Source organism: Pelobates fuscus, chromosome 3 (genome assembly GCF_036172605.1).
Source record: "Pelobates fuscus isolate aPelFus1 chromosome 3, aPelFus1.pri, whole genome shotgun sequence".
Classification (NCBI taxonomy): Eukaryota; Metazoa; Chordata; class Amphibia; order Anura; family Pelobatidae; genus Pelobates; species Pelobates fuscus.
This window is the reverse complement of record NC_086319.1, coordinates 316044813-316060374: the sequence shown is the minus strand read 5'-3', so window position 1 is coordinate 316060374 and position 15562 is coordinate 316044813. Positions and strand designations below refer to the sequence as shown.

The 15562-nt window shown below is 44.2% G+C and overlaps 1 protein-coding gene across 2 annotated transcripts in view; it reads left to right on the top strand.

The window, feature by feature from the left end:
• MFGE8 (milk fat globule EGF and factor V/VIII domain containing) overlaps positions 1–15562 on the top strand; it is a 95164-nt gene that overhangs the window by 48244 nt on the left and 31358 nt on the right. For both annotated transcript variants that reach the window (XM_063448887.1, XM_063448888.1), the window contains exons 2-3: positions 2842–2964; positions 5333–5464. In XM_063448887.1, coding sequence (XP_063304957.1) covers positions 2842–2964; positions 5333–5464 — 255 coding nt within the window. The remainder of the gene's footprint in view (positions 1–2841; positions 2965–5332; positions 5465–15562) is intronic.

Here is a 15562-nt window from a genome sequence, read left to right as displayed (position 1 = left end):
ACGGGCTGCACCTGTGTCAACAAGGAATGTGGTTGGTTGGCCCTCGATGGGTAAAGTCACTGTAGCAAGTGGCCCCCCCTTATCCCCTGTAGAGACTGCCATGACAGGGGTTAATGACACAGGCTTGCCAATTTCCTAATCATCTGGTTCCTCAACTATTGGAACCTGTTTGGTGGCTTTGGGAGCCGGGGCAGGCTTGGACGGCTTTTTGGGCTCTCTTTTAGGCTCTGGGCAGTCACTTCTAAAGTGTCCCTTGGCTCCACAATTAAAACAATGTCCATCCTCAAGTTTGGTGCCTTTTGGGATAGGGGTGGAGCGGGACACCATGAGAGGGGCTGAGGTGGGTCTTCTTGGGGTCTGGGCAGATTCCAGACCTCTAGCAACTAAAAGTAAAGTATCCAGAGGAACAACCTTATATTCTGGGCGTGCAGCAATGATTCCCTTACGTATGGAATCTTTAACACCTTGGACAAATGCACCGGACAACATTTGTGAATGAATCTTGTCAGTAAGATCAAACCCCAAATCTGTAAACATTTGATACAGTCTTGCATGAAACCTTTCCACTGACTCTCCTTTATCTTGTATAACATCAGTAAGGCCAGCAGCCTGATCTGCAAGTTTGTCCTTAGCCCATTCTCTTAATTGGTTGCAGAAAGTTACTCCGGAGGGGTAATCAACATCACTGGAGAGCAGATCTGTACTGAGGTGACGGGCCATGCTGGGCCAATATGCATCCCCTGCTTTAATAGCACAAATGCTTAGTAAATCACGCCATGCGGCGGAATAAGTCTTTTGAATTTGAACTATCCCTCGGTAAAAAGGCATAGGCTGTTTTTCTGGGTCAGGGAGTGATTTCATTAAAGCACTAGCTTGGGTAGGATTAAAGGCAACATATTTAGGAGGGGCCCGTTCTCCCCGACCCTTGTGGCCAAAGGGATCATCGATAGAACGATGAGCTGAGGCTCCCACGGCCTCTAATGAATCCTGGGACACCCCGTCATCCTCTTCCTCTATTTCTACGATCTGGGCCCTTCTACGTGAGGGGCCCGCTTGAGGTGTCAGAACCGGGGGATGGGAGGGAGTCCCAGATGCAGGGGTGGCTTGTGGGTCGTAGTCATGGGATAAATAGTCACCGGGAAGTACTGGCATCAGGGCTGAATGACTGGGGGCCGCCATATTGGGGGCGGGAAAGGAAGCTGCGTTGATGAACCATGAGATCTATAAGTGGGTTTATAGGGGCACTACGGGATTGAGGGAGGTGACTTTGGAGTAAGCACACGAGTAAAGGAAAGGTTTACTGTTGATTTTATTTGAACTGTGATGCATGCACTGTATTTCAATTGTATTACTGTTTTGTTTGTTTAATTAGGAGTCATTTAAACTCCTGTGTCTGTCTCTAAGGATTTTTCCTTGCCTTTTCCTTTTCCTACACTTCCTATATTATTATCCTATCCACTCCTATTTCTCTTGATAGAGAAGTGATTGGTCACACACTTCTCACCTCGCTCCAATCCGTGTCTACCACCCCGGGTAGGCGGATTCAGTGACTAGTCTACGTTTTGGGAAGACGCACTTGAGGGGGGACCCACCCCTTTCCCCGAGTGGCAGTCGAGCATTGTAGACCCTCTTGTTCCTTTTCCCTTGTCTATCCCTATATCTAGGACGCTGGTATAGGGGGGAGGGGGAATATGGGACAGGAATTGAGTAAGCCCGGTAGGGGCTGGCTCGCATGTGATTTAGTTGAAGACAGAGAGGGAGAGGAAATGGTTAAAGGTGTTGAAAAGATTGCTAAAGTGTGTAAAATTGCTGTGCCTTCATGTGGTAGGTTACAACCAGAAAGCTGGCGTAGATTACTGACAGAGAAGAAAGGCAAGCTTACAGATAACGATGTATTAAAGACTGCTGAAGCATGGTACAGAGTAGCGAAGGCTATTCAGCAAGAAGGTTGGGTTGAGGAAGAAATAAATCACAAAGGTGTGAAATTGTTTGTGTATCATAATAATTGTGTTGCTGGGGCATTCCCTCAGCCAGCGCCCCAAAAATGGCGCCCAGGGGATGTCTATCCCCAAGGTTCAGTCAGCTATAGGTGATAGCCAGCTGACCATGTTCCCCACTCCCAATCCTCCCGATGCCCATCCCGCCACCTCCCCTGTCTGCCCGGTCCTGAATTCTGACGGATCTTTCTTTTCCCCTTTCCCACCTCTAACACTCCCATCATCCTCATCCATCCCTGCACTACCTTCTGCACCTAATCCTAACATTTCATCTGCCATTTCTTCTCTACACACCCTCTCCGTTAACAACTTGGTATTATTTTGGACACGGGTGGGGACAAAGGGGTCTGGAGCGTCATTTTACACGGTCAGTGATCTCAGATCTCGTGGCCAGGTGCAAGGTCTCTTATGAATAGAACATTTCATTACTACTGTGTTCTCATGGCCTTCAAATTATACTATGTTGCGAGTTAGGGGAAAGTCAGCAGTTCCTGAGTTAATCATGTCTTATAGAAAATACAGTCTTTGTCCATTGTTAGATGTGCTGGGAAATTCTGTCATGTAATGTAGTTTTAAAATGAGGAAGTTTGGTTATGAGGACAAAATGGAGGAATGAAGAAGTCAGGTTAGGAGGACAAAATGGAGGATTTGTCAAGGTGTGAGGTTAAAATGGAGTTAGTACAATAATTCAATACAGATACAATAAAGATTTTTAATAATTCTACATCAGTATGAACAAATAGTTTAACTTGAATTTTCCGTTGAATAAAGTTATATTATACAAAGTAAGGGTGTTCTCAAATTTTATTAACTTTGTGCGTCTGCTTTTTGATGTTTGTTTTAGGTGATTTCTGTGAGAAGAATATATGTCTTAATGGAGGAACCTGTGTAAGTGGTGCAAATATCTCGCCTTTCTGCCTTTGCCCTGAAGGCTTTACTGGACATGACTGCAATGTAACAGAGAAAGGTAAACAGATCAACTCACAACTGTAAAACATAGAGGGTTTGGTGTAAAAACAATGTATAAGCATTTGCATTAGTTTTGTTCACATGCTCCTTGTGTAACACTGCTACTCAATCTTTTATGTGACTTTATGGCGATTTTAAAAATAAAAACAACTTGAAAAGTATGAAAAAGTCCAAGATTGCTGGTAATATGTAAGTGACATATATAATACATTGGAGCTATTGCTGAGTACTGGCATGTTAATTCACATACTCAATGGCGGAACTACAGGGGTCACTAAGGTCTCAAGTGCCCCCTGTGTTCCGGCTGTCATGGAGGGCCCAAGATCTGGCTGGCTGGCGACCTTACGGCACCCTTAGACTGACGGCTGTACGCAATGGAAGCAGGCGACAAGGGAGTGCTGATCTCTGTCCTCTTCTTGCTCTGCTCACTTACATGCCCTGCATTGATACCGGGAGCCAGAATATATATGATGTCACTCCAGCCCCGGCATCACTAAGCAGTGCGTACGGGAACAGAGCAGGGAGATGACAGGATCACAGTCAGCGGCCCCACAAGACCCCAGGAACAGGGTTCACACTGGACCCCAGGGAAAGGATCCACTCCAGCTCTCCCAAAGGTAGGGTGAACTTAAATTAAAAAAAACAAATACATAAAAAAAATAAAAAATGGTAATTTGTGAGTATGTGAGAAAATGTGTATGTCCCTCAGTGTGTGTCAAATCAGTTTGAGTGTGTGTCTGTCAGTGAGTGTGAGTGTGTTAGTGAATGTGTGTGTGTCTGTCAGAGTGTGTCAAATCAGTGAGGGTGTGTGGATGTCAGTGTACGTGTGTCTGTCTGTGAAAAGGTGTGTTGGTTGCACACTGTGTCTCTCAGTGAGAATGTGTGTGTGCTTAAAATGCTGAAAATGTAATTATAAATAGTTTCAATCAATTCATGTGATTTGTAGCAATATGCATATATGTTTGTATGTATGTCTATATTTACATGCATACACACTGTATACAGTTATTTGAATTTTATGGTTTTACATATCAGGACATAACAATCAGCTGTTTTTTTTAGCAGGTTTTAAAATTAGGTCAGTACAACCACAGACAAACAACAACGTATGACATATTACACCATGTAAATTTGACTGCCATTCACCAATCTAGTGTATTTTCACAGCCCTTTCCCACCTTCTTGCTGTCATTTTTTTTTTCTGAGGCAGGAGCAGTTGCTTACAGCATGTGATCATATCTCCGAATCCTCCTATCATAACTAGAACTACTAGTGTTTTCATTTTCCACATCCAATCTAGCTCCTCTTTCCGAACCTTGCATTGGTCCAACTCCTCGTGTTCCTTCTTCTTGATGCTATGTCACTGGGTTAATACCACATCCACCACCACAGCAGTCTTCCATACCTTGTTTCTCACCACAACGTTGGTTTGGTTGGCAAGTACTTGATTGTCTGTCTGGATCTGGAATTCCCCTTTGGATCATAGCCCTGCCATTCTCATCTATTCCTTTTGGCACCTCCTATCTAGACTTGTCCATCTGGACAGACCCACACAACAAAATGATAACAATGAACTACAGTAAAAGGAATCTCAGAATGTTGCGGGGACTGTGGTCCTGCATAAAGAGAATACTGACTACATGAAGTCACAGCAAGCCTGTATATTATGTTTTTTTTAAATTTCCATAACCACTCCAAAACACTCATCGTGACTCAACGTGTTATTAAATTGATACCTGCTGACTTATTTAATATCATGGAAGATTTGCCAAAAATATTTGCTAGTACACTTATAATTATCCAAACTAAAATACAATTTGGAGGGAAAAAAAACAAGGACCACAAATGTTTAAATATTAAATAAGTATATGAAGTATATGTAAAAAGTACAGTCATTTCTGAAGACATGACTTTCATAGGTGACAGATCTTCATGCTTATTTAGAATCTGACATTAAATACATATCAATAGGACTGTGTTGTTACAGCATGTCATTTACAGGGATAGGTAACTTTTGACACTCCAAATGTTGTGGACTTTAACACCCATAATGTTGGCAAAGCATCAGGGTAGTTGTAGTCCACATTTTAATGCTGAAGGTTGCCTATCTTTGAATTAGAATGTCAGATATTGTACATAGCTAGAGTGCTCATTCATGCACAACAGGTGTTACATATCTGAATTATGGAGCAGTATAAATGATAGAAGCGAGCTCTGTAAAGAGATCAAAAAATGGTCAGGTTTTTATTTTTTATTACATATTTTCATACAAGCATATCTGATTAAATATAAGCAGAAATGATAGCATTCTAAGATAATTATATGTACAGAATGAATTACGATCTCAATTCTTCCTCACTTGTTAGGTCCTTGCCACCCAAATCCGTGCTCCAACAATGCAGATTGTGAAGTCTTGTCCCATTCACGCAGAGGTGATACCTTCATGCAGTATGTCTGCAAGTGCCAGCCAGGTTATTCCGGAGAGCACTGCGAGAAAAGTGAGTATTAATATGTTCACAATTAAACGTTCATAGCATTATTGTCATTATCCCAGTGCCTTCAAGCTCTTGGCACAGGGAAGGCTTAATTGTACAGTTTGAGCTCCTGAGAAGTGTTATTGGGTCCCTGTCACAGCTTTGTCTTTGAACTGTTATTTTTAAGGTTAGAACCCAGCTATTTACTTTGCACACATTTTGGTAGTCCTGTAGAATATCTTTGTAATTAATGTGTAGCCAAACACTACAATTTTGCCAGGTACCATGCCACCTGACTATAAGAAGAATTCTTCTTTCCTAAACAAAGGTTGTGCAAAAAACTAATAATCAGGCAGTGTATATATGTTCAGGGCCAGGGCAGGGAGACCTCCATATGTCACCTTATGTGCCTTAATTGATAATCTGTCTTGTTTACCTACTATTCTGACCTACTATTGATACCGGAGAAACTGACGGAAGCCAAGCACAGAGAGATGGACACAGGTTTCTTCAGGAAGGAAGAGATTCTTTATTGGATCACCGATCGGGACTCAGAGGGACTAGCGTCACCAAAATACAGCAAAGTCTGAGTACTGAATACATAGAGTACATTCCTTATATAGCACTGTAGCTCCTCCCACAATTAACTACACCCACACATACCCTTAACCTATTTAATAAATAGAGTCTAAACTCATCCATCCGGTCTAACCACGTGGCTCATCTGATACAAAGGAGAGGGACGCGTAATTCCAGTTCTTACATTCCTGCACCTGGTCAGTACAGTGATAACAGTATCTTAGCTACGTGTAATTAACTAACTGATACTACAAACACATATACATACATATGCCTTGTGGCAATCTTAGCCTGCTAAACTTGTATTTTACTGGAATTACATCACATTCCCCCCTTTGATGCCTCTGATATTTCACAATTACTTGAGGCATCACTTAACCTTGGTTTGCATATACCTCAGGTTACCATGAACCAGACCAGACTTATCTTATGATGTGAATCTTTTAACACTCATCTTCCTGCATTGGTTCTCCTTGATCTAGAGCCTTATACTTATATATCGCCATTATCTGTGCAGCAGCCTTCCTCTCTGCTATACTTCCTATCAGGCTTTGCACAGACCTAACTACTAAGGGTATAAGACACGGTAGGAGTAGACACAACAGTAAAATCAGTAGGACTCCACCTACCACTGCCTTAAGCCCTCCAAACCACTCATACCAGCTACCAAACCAACTACTTGGATTGTACCCTTTCCATACCTGAGTAGGCACATGCACTAGTTTAACCATATGGCTAGTAAGCTCAGCTATTGCTTGCCCTTCGTCATCTATTTGAAGACAGCAATTGCTCAGGTTAAACTTCCCACATACACCTCCCTCTACTGCCAAAAGGTAATCCAAGGCTAATCTATTTTGGTACACTGCTGTCCTCATCCTGGTATTATGCTTCGCTAGAAGATTGAGTGCTTGTGAGGTCTCATTAGTAATAATCTCAACCACCGCCTGTAATCTTATAATACGGTTGAGCATATAAATTGGGGTTCTATAACCAAAGGTACCATCTTCTGCCCACGTGGCTGGCCCATAATAATCTATGATACGCTGGGGAGGCCATTCATTATCTTCCCAGGTGCCTATCTCTAAGGGTCCCCTTTTCTTCCTATGATTCACATCATACACTTTAACACCTAAAGTCTCACCTGTTTCAATCGGTAACAAGAAGAAGGATGGTTTGAGCATACCCAACACACATGCCCCTTCCCAGTCCTGTGGCAACTCCGAATAGGCTTTCTTACCACAGATCCAGTACAAATTTGCTGGGGCTCTCCAGGTAGATGTGATGGATAAATCAAACCACACATCCTTTAAACTGGCATATCTAGCAAACGGGTTAGATGGTTCTGAGACATTTGAAGCCGACCACCAAGTTGTATTTTTAGTATCATCATCATAAGCTTTTTGCCCTAGACAAGTTAATTCTCCTACAGAAGTATTATACATTATTCCTTTCCTTGCTATGCAAACATAACCTATGATGGAGGTCTTTAATCTCCACTCAGATTTACCTCTAACACTCAAATGATAATCGGCTTGTGTAGATATTAGTTGGTCAACTGCCTCAGAACCGGACATTACCTCCTTTGCTTCCCAAGGCCATTGGTCTCCCATGTTAGTACCTCCACACACATAGCAGTTGGTAACATTAAGACTACCGGCAATACTTTCAGCTAGGTCAATGAACAGGTTTTTAGCGTTATGGGGGATCTTATTATCTATACTCATCTCTTCATAAAAGGAATGGTATACTTGATGAGTCTGGGAGGATACCGTATCAGTCTCTATTCCTATAAACAATAATGTCCCAGGATCTAAACCCGTCCCGTATATCTGAAACCCAAATAAATTTCCATACTTATCTAGGAACTTGTCGGGGTTATTAATAAGTATATGGACTGGGTTGCATTCCATAGACTTACAATAAGGGCTAGTCGGCAACTTAGTCACTATCATGTCTTTATCTACTGTCTGTCCCCAAGTCGCCCACCCCACACAAGACCAATATGGACAAAAGTTATAGTCTTTATTTGGGCATCTAGGACTCACATATTTATTTTTACTACTGGGACAAATATATTTATCATTAGACCCATACGTCCTCTCCCATCTAAGATCCCCACATACATTCCACGGTTTTCTACCACTTGATATCGCCTTACATGCATCAAATAGCAGAACACCCGAAGAATGTACGGATTCTAACACCGTCTTATTAATTAGGGTCCCCTGAGGATCTCCATTCCTGAGAGTCAACCAAATTGTACGAGGTTGATACTCTGGACTGAAGCACTTAGGTTCTCCTACTCCTAAATGGCACACACTATAGTCTATATTTAGGTATCTACATCTTGATACCTCTCCTTTACATTCGTATTGTGAATGCCAAATTAGGGTTTGGGAAATATGGTTACCTGTTCTCGTAGTCTTAATGCATACCTCACAGCTAGGAGTGTCGGTACCTCTACCTTCCTGAATATAAAAACACATATAAATAAACACAATCAAAAGCACATCTTTCGCCGTCATCCTCAGTCTTCGTCCGTGCGATGGAACCTCAGCTTCCAGGATGTGAGGGCTGCAGGGAATGGAGTTCTGCTCGTCTTCACAGGTGTCCCTTCGAGACTTTCCTGGCTTATACACTATGTGTTGGTAAGCGGACAGGCTTTATTATGGCCTTCTCACTCACACCTGTAACAATAAAATTTGTAATCCACAATAATTCCTCGTTACTCCGACTGAGTAGTGCGTTTCAACCGGATCTTGCAGGGATTCTCTGGATCTGCTGTAATTTGCCAAGAATCGACTGCTGCTGGTTTAACCCTGGAGTGATGTATCCACGGAGTTACTTCGGCTACTTTTATCGCTGTAGGGGTAGACAAAAGAACAACATAAGGACCTCTCCACTTGGGCCCTAACGGTACATTATTCCACTCTTTAATCCACACTTGGTCTCCTGGATGATAACTATGAACAGGGGGATAAATATTCACAGGTAATCTATCTTGTACCCATTTCTGTACCTCCTCCATAGTCTTACCCAACTCTACAACCTGCTGCCGGGTAATTCCTTCTCCCAACTGACTCAAGTCCCCCCTTAAGTTACCAAGTACGGGAGGTGGTCGCCCATACATGATTTCAAAAGGAGAGAGGCCCATCCTTCTGGTAGGGGTACTGCGGATTCGCAATAAAGCTATGGGTAAGAGAACGTTCCACTTAAGTTGGGTTTCCTGACACATTTTAGCCAACTGGTTCTTTATAGTTCTATTCATTCTCTCTACCTTACCAGAACTCTGGGGTCTATATGCAGTATGAAGCCTCCACTTTATACCAAGCATATGAGTCAGTTGTTGTAGGCACTGATGAACAAAAGCTGGACCATTGTCCGATCCTATAGAACAGGGTAGTCCATATCGGGGTATTATTTCTCGTAGCAGGAATCTTACAACTTCTCCTGCTTTCTCTGTACGAGTAGGACATGCTTCTACCCAGCCTGAATAGGTGCACACAATTACCAACAGGTAACGATGTCCACCCGATTTAGGCATTACTGTAAAGTCTATTTGTAGATCGGACATGGGGAGTCCCCCCATAAACTGGACTCCTGGTGGCTTTACTGGTCCTTGTCTTGCATTATTCTTTGCACACGTTACACATCTGCGTACAATGGCCTGAGTCAAGTTGGACAATCTTGGTATGTAGAAATGTTTCCTGAGAGATTCTTCAGTACTGTCTCTCCCAGAATGTGTCCCGTTGTGATAATTTTGGACAATTTCTACCGCTAGTGATGCTGGTATGACTATTCTTCCATCTTCTAGCTGATACCACTTGTTCTCCAAATACTTTCCCGGTTCAGTCTTTAACCACTCCTCTTCTTGAGCTGTATAAACTGGAGTCCATTGGGACAGTGGAGTTGGTATAAGAGCAGCTATATGCCCCACATACTCCTGTCTTCCTGATTCAGCAGCACGCTTAGCTGCACTATCTGCCATCCGATTTCCCTTGGTTACATCACCATCTCCTCTCAGATGCGCTCGACAATGTATGATACCGACTTCTTTCGGCTCCCACACTGCTTCCAATAGTTGTAGGATTTCAGCTGCGTACTTGATTTCTTTGCCTTCTGAATTCAGTAGTCCTCTTTCTTTATACAAAGCTCCGTGGGCATGAGTGGTTAAAAACGCATACTTAGAGTCCGTATAGATATTTACTCTTAAACCTTCAGCCAATTGTAACGCTCGTGTTAGTGCTATTAATTCTGCCTTTTGTGCTGATGTTCCTTTCGCCAGTGGCCGAGCTTCTATCACCTTGTCTATTGTTGTCACTGCATATCCTGCATAGCGGATCCCTTCTTTCACATAACTACTGCCGTCGGTGTAATATTGAACATCGGGGTTCTGGATGGGAAAATCACGAAGATCTGGTCTACTTGAAAATACTTCATCCATTACTTCCAAACAATCATGTTGACTTTCAGTAGGTTGCGGCAAAAGGGTAGCTGGATTTAAGGTGTTTACAGTCTCTAAATGCACTCTTGGGTTTTCACACAACATTGCTTGATACTTGGTCATACGGCTGTTACTAAACCAATGATTTCCTTTGTAATCCAACAACGTCTGTACTGCATGTGGGACTCGTACATAAAGTTCTTGACCCAGAGTGAGTTTATCGGCTTCAGCTACTAGCAGGGCGGCTGCAGCTACGGCTCTTAGACAAGGTGGAAGTCCGCTGGCCACTGCATCCAGTTGCTTAGACATGTAGGCAACAGGTCTTTGCCATGATCCCAAGTACTGTGTCAATACTCCCACAGCCATTCTTCTTTGCTCGTGTACATATAAGTAGAATGGTCGTGTGTGATCAGGTAGACCTAATGCTGGGGCACTCATCAAAGCCTTCTTCACATCTTCAAATGCCGTTTGCTGTTCTTGGGTCCATAAGAAGGGGTCGTGCTCTGTACCTTTGATGGCTGCGTACAGAGGTTTTGCCAGTATCGCATAGCTGGGAATCCATATCCTACAGAAGCCTGCTGCCCCCAAGAATTCTCGCACTTGTCTTCTATTCTTGGGTATTGGTATTTGGCAGACAGCTTCTTTTCTCTCTGGCCCCATAATCCTTTGACCTTCAGAGATATGGAATCCCAGATACTTGACAGTTGGCAAACACAACTGAGCCTTCTTCCTGGACACCTTGTATCCTGCCTTCCAGAGAATATGTAGTAGATCGTGCGTTGCTTGCTGACATTTTTCTTTTGTAACTGCTGCTATCAACAAGTCATCTACATATTGTAACAATACACATTCTCCTGGGATAGACTCGAAATCCAGTAGATCTTGACTTAGAGCTGAACCAAATAGGGTAGGTGAATTTTTAAACCCTTGGGGCAGTCTTGTCCAAGTCATTTGGCGTTTTGAGCCCGTTACAGCGTTCTCCCATTGGAAAGCGAAAATACATTGGCTTTCTGCGGCAATTCGGAGGCAAAAGAAGGCATCTTTGAGATCTAAGACTGTGAAGTAAGTAGCCCCGCCCGGAATTAAAGCAAGCAGGTTATATGGATTGGGTACAACTGGATGTATGCTAACAACCGCATCATTGACTGCTCTTAAGTCCTGTACAGGTCGATACTCATCTGTACCGGGCTTTTGAACAGGCAGCAATGGGGGTGTTCCAGGGGGAAGTACAGAATTTTAGGATACCATACCGTATGAACTTATCCAGATAGGATTGGATGTTCTTAGCCTTCTGCGGAATGTGATATTGTCTTAGGCTCACTGGATAAACCCCATGTTTCAGTTCAATTTTTATTGGTGGAATATTGCGGGCCAGTCCTGGTGGGTTGTTCTCTGCCCAAACTCCTGGTATGTTAAACAATGTCTCATCACTCCTAGGGTTTTGGCTAGTCAACACTGTATAAAGTCGCCACTCTTCTTCCTTTGGTACGGATAAAGTCATAATACCTGAAGGTCCATTAAACTTTAAGGATGTTGTTCCATTTGGTAGGAACGTAATCTGCGCTTGTAATTTTGATAGCATATCACGTCCCAGCAATTGGACTGGACATTCAGGCATATAAAGGAATTGGTGTTTTACTACGTGGCCTCCCAATGTACAGAGTCGACTTTTAAGAACCGGTTTTTCAGCACTTCTTCCAGTTGCTCCTATCACAGTAATAGTCCTTCCAGATGGAGGAGCAACTAGATTAGTCACCACTGAATGTTCAGCACCAGTGTCGATCATGAACGCACTCCTTTTCCCCCCTATTGATACATCGACCATAGGCTCCGCTCGACCAAGGGGGATGGAGCCCGGTCGGTATCAATAGTCCTCCATGACAGTGTCAGCCAATCCTACAAAGTCCCTACCTTCTCTATCGCGGGACCTTTGCGCTGCTGGAATATACCTGTCTTCCCTAACACTTCCTCTGTTCCCATTACTCCCTCTATAACCATTACTCCCTCCGGGGCCTCCTCTACCTCTCGCTCTACCTCTAAAGTTTCCGTAGCCTGCCCTGGGTTGGTCTCTCTCGTACTGCTCTCTTTGCGGACATTCGTTCCTCCAATGCCCTTCTTCCTTGCAATACGCGCATTGATCCCTACTCAAAGGCTCCCTACTCCATCTATTATTGCCTCTATCTGGGCCCCGTTTATCTACGCCTGCGATCGCTACCGCTAGCATATCAGCCTTTTTACGCATCTTGCGCTCTTCCTCTTTCTTACTTTCTGTATCCCTGTTCATATAGACCTTATTTGCTACCTCCATTAGTTGGGTGATGGACATACCTGCAAACCCTTCTAACTTTTGTAGCTTGCGCTTAATATCTCCGTATGCTTGGCTGACAAAGGCGGAGTTAACCATTCGGGAATTGTCTGCGTCTTCCGGATTAAAGGGGGTATACAAGCGGTATGCCTCCAATAATCGGTCATAAAAGACACTGGGCGCTTCATCGCTTTTCTGGATCACCTCAACTGTCTTCGACATGTTAATGGCTTTCTTTCCTCCGGCTTTCATGCCAGCAATTATAGCGTCTCTATAGGCTCTGAGTTGAACCATATCAGCACCATTTACGTTCCAATCGGGATCGGTGTTGGGATAGTGTGTCGCGGCCCATGCTGCTGGATTGGCTTGGTTCAAAGCACGGGCTCTATCCTCTAATGCTTTAATGGCTGCTTGATTTATTCTTGTCCTTTCCTCATTGTTAAATAAAGTCATTAGTAACTGCTGGCAATCAGCCCATGTCGGATTATGCGTCTGTACTATTGAGGTGAACAGATCAGTCATAGCTTGTGGTTTCTCAGTATACGAGGAATTATGGGTCTTCCAGTTTAAAAGATCGGTTGTGGTAAATGGGACATATACGAAGACTGGGTCAGCGTGTGCCATTTGACCTGCGGCATCGATATAAGCTGACCCGGGATTCAGACGAAGAGGCATCTGATAGTGCTTTAATTGTTGGGCACCAGTCAACTGTCGGGTTTGGATGGGGCTACGTAGAGAGGCGTCAGTCATGGGTTCCGGTCGGGGAGAGATAGGGTATGGGGATGTGGGAGGTCGGTTTTGGGAAAAGGTCGTAAATAAAACACTTCGAGCCGAGCTAGATGAAGCTTGACCGGAAGTCTGAAGTGGCGCCAAATCAGGATATTCGTTTCTAATGGGGGTGGATTCTGGTTCCGGAAGGGGAGATTTAGTACGAGGGGGGGTGGATCCTGTACTGGAGGAGGAAGCGGAAGTGGATGAGGGTAATGAGGGGAGGGGTGCAGGACTTCCTGCGTTTGCGTCACTTCTTCTTAACGGAAAGTAAGGGGGCGGCAAAGGGATCTCGGACTCAGGGGGCGTGTCCAAAATGGGCCTAACACCAGTCCTAGTGGACGAGCAAGTCCTAGCTACCATGAGGCGACACTGCTCCTCGTGGCATGTCTGGAGCCATTTTGGCGAGTCATTTACGGCCTGTCTCCAACAGTCAATATAAGGAAACTGGCCGTAAAGTTCAGGCCTACCCGATACAGCCACGTGTAAGCGCTGTACCAGAGTTGGATCCAAACTGCCACGTGGCGGCCATGCCGCAACCAAAGTAGGCCACTCCCTAGTACACAAAGTGACCAAACGTACAGGAGACATCTTTACCCCAAAATCACAAACTTTGAATCCCTTTTTAAAATTCTTAACCATACATCCTAAGGGATCCGGAATCGTTGACTGCGACGCACCCATACTTAACAATGGAACGTCGTCGACAACGAATACTATACACGCGTACTATTCAACAGTCACACCCGTTTCCTCTGGCAACAGCACCACGTGGTACGGTTACCAAGTGAAACGTACACAATAACAATAAACACTCAGGGAATTCCCGTACACACACAGCTGTTACACCAGTCACTATATAATCAATATTATGCCCTTTGGCGTAACTATACAGTCACCCACGCTATAATTCTCTATATACGAATTACCCGTCTATAACACACCCCAGTAACATCGTCTTTTACAAATAGCGGTTACAGTACGGTTAGCATAGGTCAAAGCACAAGTTAAGGTCACAATACAATTATTAGTGGTTATGGTGTTAAACATGCAATGGACGACAATGATTAGTACTTATTATATAATGTCAGTAAATATACAGGGTTATGGTACCGTGCACTATAATACAGCAACACACTATTAACACTCTCGCTAGACGGCTGAGCTCGCGCTATCTAACAAGATATACACTTTACTAAAACAATCGTTAACACATTTACAATTCCCAACTAAACTATTGGCCAGTACCTTGAATGGACTACCTAAAACTATATACACCCGTTTTGGTTAGCCACACTGCCCAATCACCACATATATAGCGAGCTAGAGAACCGAATTTACACAGGCGCCTCTTAGTCGCACTATCAAAAGTCTAGTGGGTTCCAAATTTACACGCCTTCCCACTTAGCCCAGATAGGATGAGAACTAGCGAACCGAATTTACACAGGCGCCGCTTAGTCTCCCGGTCCCTCCGACCTAGCGAACGTAATATACACCCTAGAACGCTAGTCTAGACAAGACACCGGTGTCCGGCTAGGGCTATTTACACCAGGACCCCGCCTGACTAACCAAATCAAACGGTCTGACTAAAGAGCGTTCGATCGAGCGGTGCGCCTTCGCTCCTTCCCTCCGACAGAGGGGGCAGATACACAGATTCAAAACCCCTTTGGGCCTACCGCACAATCGGTATACCCCTAGTGGGTCCTGCCGTCTAAAACAGCAGTTGTCTTACCTCCTCGTTCCTGAACCTGAGTTCACACTCATCGACGGGGACACCCCAGCACTTCTCACGTAGAGGCCGATGATCTCCTGGACAACAGACCAGTGGCGCCGAGACGAAGGGAGGTCCACGCAGAAGTTCAGGGGTGCAGCCGTAGAGAACGTGGGCAAAGATAGACCGTCTCACGCCTCTGCCTCTCAGCTACCGTTGAACGATGAGCTTCCCGGCCAATGCACCAAATGATACCGGAGAAACTGACGGAAGCCAAGCACAGAGAGATGGACACAGGTTTCTTCAGGAAGGAAG